General features: G+C 46.4%; 1 protein-coding gene across 2 annotated transcripts in view; it reads left to right on the top strand.

The window, feature by feature from the left end:
• The first annotated feature begins 319 nt into the window (after nucleotides 1–319).
• Nucleotides 320–10,203, top strand: part of Ptger3 (prostaglandin E receptor 3) — a 76,227-nt gene continuing 66,343 nt past the window's right edge. The window contains exon 1 of one of the 2 annotated variants that reach the window (XM_028777587.1): nucleotides 320–1,346. In XM_028777587.1, the coding sequence (XP_028633420.1) occupies nucleotides 519–1,346 (828 nt within the window). In that variant the 5' untranslated portion in view covers nucleotides 320–518. The remainder of the gene's footprint in view (nucleotides 1,347–10,203) is intronic. The other variant, XM_028777588.1, reaches the window with a different exon arrangement.

The raw sequence follows: 10,203 nt of genomic DNA, 5'->3' as shown, positions 1-10,203 counted from the left end.
CATCCCTATTCTTTCCCAGCTGTGGGAACTATATAATATATTATATTTTAGTGTATATATACTAAAATAATATATTTCCTAAATTATATGTATATATACTAAGTAAAATAAATTCAATGACAGCCAAACATGAGAAGAAATCAGCACTGAGAGTCACGCAGATACTAACATGTCAGATTTCGCCTTTTATCGGGTGTCATGTAACCCAAAGACTGTTGAGCACTTTACAGAATCCCAGGGCTGGAGAGGCAAGCCTAGGGGGCGCGGCGCCAGGTGATCCCTGCGGACACCGCCCTCCGCCTGCCCACTCACAGCACCGCCCCTCGAGCTCCAAGGCGCGGGAGGAGCCTCGCGCGGCGTCGGGCGGTGCCTGTCCAGTCCCCGCAGCCTAGCGCGGGCAGCGGCGGGCGATGGAGAACAGAGCCCCGTCCCCCGCTGTCCTCCAGCGCGCTCCGCTGCTACCCCGCAGCTGAGCCGGGAGGCTCCGGCCCTGTGCGCCCTACCGTGGCCCCGCCACTATGGCCAGCATTTGGGCGCCGGAGCACTCTGACGAAGCGCACAGCAACGGGTCAAGTGCTGTCGACGACTGCGGCTCCGTGTCCGTGGTCTTCCCCATCACCATGATGGTCACTGGCTTCGTGGGCAACGCATTGGCCATGTTGCTTGTGTCGCGGAGCTACCGGCGCCGCGAGAGCAAACGCAAGAAGTCTTTCCTGCTGTGCATTGGCTGGCTGGCGCTCACCGACTTGGTGGGGCAGCTCCTGACCAGCCCGGTGGTCATCCTCGTGTACCTGTCACAGCGACGCTGGGAGCAGCTCGACCCATCGGGGCGCCTTTGCACCTTCTTCGGGCTAACCATGACAGTGTTCGGGCTGTCCTCGCTCTTGGTGGCCAGCGCCATGGCCGTGGAACGCGCCCTGGCCATACGCGCGCCGCACTGGTACGCCAGCCACATGAAAACTCGCGCCACACGCGCGGTTCTGCTGGGCGTGTGGCTGTCTGTGCTCGCCTTCGCGCTGCTGCCCGTGCTGGGCGTGGGCCGCTACAGCGTGCAGTGGCCGGGCACGTGGTGCTTCATCAGCACCGGGCCGGCGGGCAACGAGACGGACCCTGCGCGCGAGCCGGGCAATGTAGCCTTTGCCTCTGCCTTCGCCTGCCTGGGCTTGCTGGCTCTGGTGGTGACCTTTGCCTGCAACCTGGCGACCATCAAAGCCCTGGTGTCCCGCTGCCGGGCCAAAGCCGCAGCTTCGCAATCCAGCGCCCAGTGGGGCCGGATCACCACGGAGACAGCCATCCAGCTCATGGGGATCATGTGTGTGCTGTCCGTCTGCTGGTCACCGCTATTGGTAAGTGGTTGGTAAAGTTGGGGCGTTTGTAGAGAGCTGTAAATGGAGGGAAACTTTCTAGAAGTGACTAGCACCCCGAGTCTGCGGCTCCTGTCGTCCCGGGTTGTAGCCTCCAGACAAGCGCCTCAGCCGCTTGAGGAGCTTGCAAGAGCCAGTTGGGTTGGCTCGGAGTTGCCAGGAGCTTGTGAAGATGCAAACAGCCTGGGCAAAGAGGTGGGAAGACGCGGCTCAAGCCAATGCAGACTGACGTTTGCCCCTTGCATTATGAATGGAGATGTGATGACAACTCTAGCTCAACCTGTGTTTTAGTTTTAATCCCGCTGAGACAGTTTGGTACCTGAGAGCCAAATAGGTCCGCGCTTCTAAGGCTTCAGCCGCTCAGTCACTCATTCTCTCTGCGACTAATCTTCTTGACATGTTGTCGCTCTGTGCCAGCGCTAAAGGTTCTCAGGTAGCTACTGTCTGTAGGAAGGGACGAGAAGGCACAGTTGCCACAGCCCCTAGGAAGCCAGTAGGTAGTGTGTACACCGAAGTGGAGGACTCAACAGTAACACATCCCCTCCCCCCACACAATAACACCATCACCCTTTGGCGAGCGATACTGGAGTCTTGTGCCCCTCAGCCTTATGGGGGTGGGGAATTGCAGATCTGTGCAATTTCAGAGACAGGAGGTAAGGGTTTCTCAGTCCTTAGCTCCCCATACTATCCACAGAACTACCCAGAGGAAGCCGTGCTTCCGCATGCTCCCTATCCCCAACTCTCACATGGTGTTTTTGAGGTTTTCTTCTGTGGCACTTGTAGCTAGAAACTTCGATGGCTAAGTGTGGTTTGCTAATTCGCAGAGAATGGATGCTTACTTAGGTCTCATACAGCCTGGCTTAACGTGCAGAGCGGTATCCCGATGGTGCGGCGCAGTTATCGACCATTACATAGTAGACTCCATTCTCTCCCTCTCCCCCTTCCCTCTCCCTCTCCGTTTCCCTCCCCCTCCCCCACCCCCCCCCCTTCCCTTCCCCCTTCCTCTTCTCCTCCTCCTCCCCTTCCTCTCTTCCCCCTCCCTCCTCCCCCTCACCCTCCCCCGTTCCCTCTCCCTTCCCTTCCCCCTTCCCCTCTCTCTCCCCCTCGCCCTGCCCCCCCCAGCATTTAACAAATTCCATTTCTATCATATACATGTACAATTCAGTGAGGTCAGGGACATCATATTGATGTGTCATATGAGGTTAAATCTGCCTTGAAACGGTTGTATGATTCTTCTCTTTATCCATCCTCCCCGAGCATGGCAAACCTTAGAGATCCCTGTGGTGACTGATCTGGGGTTGGACAGATAGGACAGCACTGCTGGGACCTAACTGCCCACAAGTGACTGAGTGGTCACTGTTCTCCAGGAGCTGGAACACAGGCTGATGTCATCACCATGTTTACCAGAACCAGCACCAATTTTAGACATTTACTGCTGTGGTTGAGGAATGGGGTGTAGGTGGCCAAGCAGAGGGAAATGAAGCTCCCAGAATAAACACTTCGCTGGACCAGCATGGCTTTAGAGGCAAACAGTGTCCCAACATAGCACAACTGTCAGGAATCCCGCCCTAGGGTCCAGAGCATAGATGCCCGTAAAACACAAGAACGGGGAGAGACTGTATGCTTGGATGCTCACAATTTGTTGCACTTTAGCTAGCACTTTATACATTCATTTCTCATAAGACAATTAAAATGAATTCAATATGAGATTGTATCAGAGGAGAAATCCAGTTTAAAAAATAGGTATTTTTGTTTATTTCCACGTGTGTGTGTGTGCGCGTGTGCGTGTGCATGCTGTACGTTCATGTGTGTATATGATCGAGAAAGAGCACATGTAGGGATGTGTGCCCATGCGCTGTTGACTGCCTTTGCATGCCGGGCCTAGAGACCGAGGCTAAGTGTCTTCTTTGATCATGTTTCACCTTATGTATGAGGCAAGTTTTCTCATTGAAACCCAGAGCTCCTTCTCCGCCTCCCGTTCATTCTGATTACAGGGTTACAGGGCCACTACACTTACTCAACACTTTATCTAGGTGCAAGTGATCCAAACTCTGGTCCCCATATTGTGACAAGTGCTTTACCGACAGAGTCTTTTTTCGAGTCTGGGAACAGGCACATTTTAAAAAATAGTTGCAATTTTTTTGGTGTATCATCAAAATACATATCAGTACATTGTCAGAAAGAGTTTTGGTACAGACTTGACATTCCATTAGAGAGACATGAGCAGAGCCCTTTTCTTGGTAGGTAAAGAGGCTACAAGAACCCCAGGACCTTTGTTTCCACCTGTAAATGTCAACATGAGAAATTGTCTTTGCATATTTTCTATGAGTAAAAATGTGGATTTCGTACTATCTTTGGAGGCGTTAAGATAGAACACTGATCTAGTATTCATATTCTGCTTGGCTGTAAATTTATCTTGTTTTGAAGTTTCTCTAATAATAATTGTTACTGTTACCAAAAATAGTTGTTCTCTTACACCTGTAAGAAGAGAGTGGACACCTGTTCCACCTCACAGAATAAAGCACAGCTGCTGCTCCTTCCTGCCACACTTTTCCTAGGCAGAACTTTTCTCTCCTTGAAGCTTTGTTGATTACAAGATGTGAAGCTGTCAAGATGATAAAACCTGTAACAAGGGTCCTACTGGGTAGCTGGGCACTGTTTAGTCCATGTTAGGTGTCAAATCACCATATCATTGGCAATAGCCAGCTGAGACAGCAATCCACTGATTTATGATTATTTTTTACCTTTCATGAGCCATGCCCAGCAAATAGTTCAGTTACTTGATGTAATAGTCAGATTCTGAGACACGGGAGCCCTTAAGATGCTGCTCAGACAAGATCAGGAAGACCTTTTGTGTTTGTGTAGCCTGATGACTCAAAGAGTGGATATCACAGATATACTGCTGTCACTAAGGAACAAGAAACTCAAAGCTATGATATTATGAAAGGCAAGGTCTGATGAGCAAGCAGCTGATCATCTTCAGCCTTGGGACTGGACACAGCAGCCCTGGGGGTTTGTGCTCAATTCTGAGTTAGCCACATCCCTGCTCATCGTCCACACATCTTCACAAGGAATACTTCAGTGTAGATGTATTTTAAGTGGTGTTTGTTTTAATGAAGCATACGATGTATAGGCTTGTTAGATGATTTCAGAGGACAATATGATTGTACAGCATGTTAAAGTATGGGCCAACCCCTAATTATCTCTGCCTGTAACTCCTGCCATGTTTGGGAAGGTACTCAAGAGGAAATTACGATTCAAATCTATGCACCTTAGGAAGATTTGACTGTAACTTGTTTTATGAGGTGAGAGTATTCAGAATTCATTACATTTGTAGTTCGTTTCCATATAATATGCTGTTTAGTTCTCTCCTTCTTCCCCCTGTTTTGTCTTTCTTTTTTATTCTGAGCACACTAATGATAAAACTAGTGATAGTAAGGACCATGTGCTATAATTTGAACTCTAGATAGACTTAGACAAGAGCAGTCTAAGAGGAGCTGGAGAGACGGCTCAGCAGTCAAGAGCACTGGCTGCTTTAGAAGAGGACTGGGTTTGGTTTCTAGTACCTACACGACAGCTCTGAACTGTGACTCTAATACCAGGGGATGCAACATTCTCTTCTGACATCTGTGGATACCAGACATGCACATCCTACACAGACATACATGCAGACAAAACGCACATACACATAAGAAAAACTTTTTTTTTCAGAGCAATAGGAGTTCCACACTTATGAGTGAAACAACTGAAACACCACGATGCATGCTAGGCTGGCAGTCATGCCTTGAACTCTCAGAGGAAAGCCCACCTGAAAGAGATTCCACAGCATGGCTTAACATCGTGGCTGTCTTCAGTATATCTAGAATCCCAGTCAGTGAAGACAGTGTACATAGTGAATCAGAGGGATACACATGCTATCACCCTCAGATTCCAACTTTACTAGTTAGTCCCCTAATGACAGAATGAAGAACTCCCTCTCTGGTGGCAGACAACAGAACCTTCTATATGAAGACCGAGAAAACAGATTGTTAGCAGGCTCAAGTGTGTAGATGTATACAGGCTGGAAAATGGTGAGGCTGACTGCCACTTTATTTCTAGGTTAGTTTGTTGTTAGGAGACAGTGTGTGGGAAGACTAGGTAGGAAAGGGAAGAGTCTGCTGCTTATGCAGGCCTTCACAAGCTGACCCTCATTTAGCTGAGTCCTCTAAGGCTATCAGCAGCACCCACAACACCAAAATTCAAGCCTGAGCTTGCATCCTGTTAGAGCCAGAGTTATAGCCCAGGATACCTACCTCTGACTTTACTTTCAGTTTTGGTTGTGGTTTGCTTGTTACGTGTTTTGCCTGGAGGCCAGGAATTCTAGCCTTAACCACAGCATAGCAAGCCACATGCCCTCTGATATGCAATGCACAGACATTCATGCCCTTCTCTCAGGGTGCTTTCATTGGGAGAATCACCATTCAGTGCATCAGCATTTGCAATATGGACAAGGGAGGTTGGTCTATGCTGTGTCCTGACAGGGCTGAGTACATAAGGAGGAGCAGATGCTTTGAATGAAACAGCTGGAGGCCATTATAACCTAAAGATTAATGAGATAAATCATAACTAAAAGATGTACACATTTGAATTTTGGGGTTTCTGAGAATTTAAATAATTCACTTCTTCTTGAGCACTTGAGGGGAGTCAGATGGTCTACAGAATAGCAGAACTGTGAGCCACCGTCCTTTCTCATTAAAAAGCTGCAAAGGTTAACCACACAGAGCAAATGCTCAAAAACATGCATGGCAAACATTTATAACAGCTTGTGGCTGCCTCACAGTGTTGCAGGGTATTGTGGAACCATCTAGAGCTTAGCTTCCCATGTAGCCCCAACTGCCCTCCAGGACAGGAGGAAACATCCATACTCTCAGCAGGTGCAGTGTTTTATAACAACGCAGGGTTCCACTTTATGTCTCTATCCTGACTCTAAGGCCCATAGCTGCCTCCCCCATCTCCCACAGTTCCTCGTCATGGAGGTAAGTGGACAGCTCGGACTTTCTTCTCACCAGCCATGACTCTTGAGAGTCTCCAGACAGGCTCTTAAACTCCTACTTTCTTTCAGAGATTCAGATTTTTATAAATAAAGGTGGGAAGAGGATTTTTTTTTCATGAGTTCTCCTCCTAAGTCTATCACAATAATACAGATAAATGTAATCGTTCATTCTTTCGAGATATGGCAGATAGCATATGGCTTCTTCAGTGAGGGACATACACTTGAGAACTGTGACCCAGCTCTATTGTTTGTTTTTGTTGTTTTTTTTTAAACAAAACTGAAAAGAGGAAAGTCATGTTTTATAGCTTTACTGGAAAAACAAGCCAGAAAATATGGTGAAGAGTCTCACATTTCCAAAAAGAGACAAAAGCACAAAAAGTACCAAATTACACGCACACATGTTCCTCTCTTGGATGCCGTAGTTCATCATCCCTTTCCTCTCTACATATCCAGGGTTCTCAACCACGTTCATTCTCTTATCTCTAGACAATTCTCAGGAGGCTCCTTTCTGTAAAGCTTGCTGGGTTCTACTTCTCTCTATTGCAGGACAGGGGCAGTCAGGACCCTGTGCTCTGGAGACTGGCCCTCAATTGTGAGAGCTGGTGAGCTCCTCATCTGCAGTCAGCATTCTCTACTTCAGCAGTCCTTCTCTGAATGGGAGGTGAGCTTGGGCCTCCACTGTTCCCATGTCTTGATATAGTCAGGGTTTCTTTATACACATAGAGCTGACTTCACTGAGAATGTATGCTTTCTTTGTGTATACCTGGATGCTGCTGTAGGCCAGGTATACACATATTGATGGAGCCTGTAGAGTTAGCTGTACAAGTAAGTAGTCACCGACAGCAGGGCCAAACTGAGTGTCTACCACTGTCTCAAAACCCAGAACTGAATTTGTATAAGTCTTAAACCAAAAAATCAAACCACATGTGGGGAGTTTGAGTCTTACTGTTTCTTGTGCTGATCAGGCACTTACAGCACATGGTATTAACTGTGGAGACGAGATAGTACATTCTGTGGTGTGCCCAGATGGTCCCCGGATGACAGCCAGGATTCTTAAGGATGGGTCTCAGTGCTTACTCAAAGTCCTCACACTACTTCAGCAATGCACGCTTTGGCAGTTATCTGAATGACTAAAAATATAAGAAGTAAAGATGGGGGAAGATGGAAATGTGACCATTTACCACCCAATTCTACAAGAAGAAAGAAAAGTGGTTATTAATGTAGGTAAAAGCCATGTCATAAAACACGGATCATGTCAGAGTGGGAAACCCATTATATTCAGCAATTATTGTTGGGGAAAAAGTATAGTTTTAAAAATATACCCTCTCATGTGGTATAGTGGTGGTGCATGCATGTAATTCCAGCACTTGGGAGACAGAGATGGGCAGGTCTTTGAGTTTGAGGCCAGCCTGGTCTACAAATCAAGTTCCAGGATAGCCAGGGCTACACAGAAAAACCTTGTTTTGAAAACAACAAAAACAAAGAAATAAGTAAATAAATAAGTAGATAATCACCCTCTGTTGTTTCTGTAATATTTCTTAAATGTAGATTTCATATGATTGTCATCTTTCATGTACCTTTCTAAACGCTGAATAAATTTCACAGTTAAGAATATATTCTTGTTACTGGGTGAGTCATGAAAACTTGAAGCAGATATCTTGGCTCACACCTGAGATCCAAGCACTTGGGAACAAGCAAGGGAGTTACTTTGAGTTCCAAAACAGCCTGAGCTAAAGGAGAAAAAAATTAGGCTTTGTCAAAAAATGATAGCAAAAACCCCATCAAATGAAAATAAATGAGAGAAAAGAGAAAAGAAAGAAAAAGAAATAGAAGGCTCGGTTTTTTTGGGGGGGGGGAAGAAAGAGGTTTCTTTTTCAAGTTGAGAATGAAAGATTTATTAGGCAAGATGGTGCCTTGATGGGAATTCTCAAAATATCGACTGTCTTGGTGTGTGGAATTCCCTAGTAGCTCTTATGGCCTGCTGCTTTTTACCTGGGCCAGCCTCCTGGGAGATCAAGGTGATCTCACCCACCCCCCACTGTGCCCCACTGCACCCCCTAGGCAGGAGTGCAATGAAGGGGGCCCACAAAAGCACTCATCTGTTTCCTTTGTCACTTCTCCTAAGTCCCCTTATTTTGTTGCTTCTCCCTCATTGCATCAGTAAGACTTGCTGGTTCTGACTTCCTGTGGTACTGAACAGATAAGTGTGTCCCTGCTGCAGATCAGTGTGGGTTTCATGGTGAGGGCATCTGGCACATGTCTGAGGGAAAAGTGCTGAAGCTCACATGTAAGAGAACTGCATGTTCTCTTACCTCGTTGCTCTGTAAGTATTTACTGAACACTCACTACCATTTTCCCACTCTGATGGTTCTGGTGACACTCAGCCATGAGGCTGGTTCACACATGCGATGGTTAGGCAGCTGCACAGTTGGGGGTTATTATCACGTTGTATTCCATGTGAAGACATGATTTGAGTGTGAATCCTGCCCAGCCTGTACACAGCCATGATGGTAATGGGTAGGAGCAGCGTTTTCCTTCATGGAGCTTTTGGTAGACAGCTACATCTATTCTAATAATCCAGCATAACCAGCCTTGCAGAGCTTTGAATTACGTGATCTGAGGACTTGATAAAGAAAACCCGCCAGTTAGAGGAACCTCTTTGCCCTCGAGGATTTCTGAAAAAAATATGAGAAAAAAGTTGCTAGGCACAGCGTTGGTGACAGGGAGGGTGGCAGCAGGAAATCAAGTGACTGAATGTCAAGGCATGCTGCAGTCAAGTTAGACAGAAGTAGGAGGAGCCTAGGAGTGGCTGTGGAGTTAGGAATAAGAATTTCCATGGCTTCCTGGGTAAGCTGTGTTGACTCCTTGTAAACCAAGGGATTCACATAAAATTCCAGAACTCAGCAAGACCATGTAGTAAAGCAAAACAGCTCTTTGCTCTCTCTCTGGAATATTCTTGGTGAAAATCAAGCTTTGTCTGACTACCTTTCCGTAGAGAGTGTTTGCTACTTTTTCAAGAATAAAATGAAAGTTCTCAAAACTGAGCATTGTGCAAGATGGTTTGCACACAGGCGTTTCTTAATGTCTTACGACTTCCCAAGTGGTGGGCATCAATAGCTGTAGATCACAGATAAGGAGTGAAGGAAGCTGAGAGAGACTAGGGGGCGGAGCTAGAGCCAAGGGGGCGGGGCAAGAGTCAAGCTGGGATGTCCAGGTTATCATGGGTTTTTTTTTTTTCTATGAGAAAATCTCCTTTGCCCTAAACCAGTTAAATCAGAATCTGCCTCTGCCCTTGTATTTTAATACTATTCCTTAGTCTTGTAAAACAGAGCTAACTTTTTCTTTTTATATTGTTAAGAGATCTCATTTTAAAAATTGACAGTTCAGTCTCTGCAGTATTTAGACAAATGGTCAGCCAATCAACATGTGTCCTAGCACCTGACTGTAAATATGAAATTTCTGCCACAGGGTTAGTGAATCCCTACCAGGAATTCCAACACATGGGACAGACATAGAGGGACTTGGGTACTTTAATTCAGAAAAACCAACTTTCCAAAAAGAAGAAAAGGAAAGAATGAAGAAATAAGGAAGAAGAAGGAAGAGGAGGAGAAGGGAAGAAGAGAAAGAGAAAAAGGAGAGGGAGAGAGGGGAAGAGGAAGAGGAAGAGGAAAGGGGGAGGAATCTTAAAATTCTCAATGTGCTAATCCCAGGAAAACCAACTGATAGTAAAAACAAACAAGCTGCTGATTAAAAAAAAAAAAAGACAGATCAAAATATTAAGTTTAAGATTTTGTAGTAATTGCATCT

This window comes from Grammomys surdaster, unplaced genomic scaffold, assembly GCF_004785775.1.
Source record: "Grammomys surdaster isolate TR1022 unplaced genomic scaffold, NIH_TR_1.0 311, whole genome shotgun sequence".
Lineage (NCBI taxonomy): Eukaryota > Metazoa > Chordata > Mammalia > Rodentia > Muridae > Grammomys > Grammomys surdaster.
Note: the sequence above shows the minus strand (reverse complement) of the source record. Positions and strands in the feature narration are given on the sequence as shown.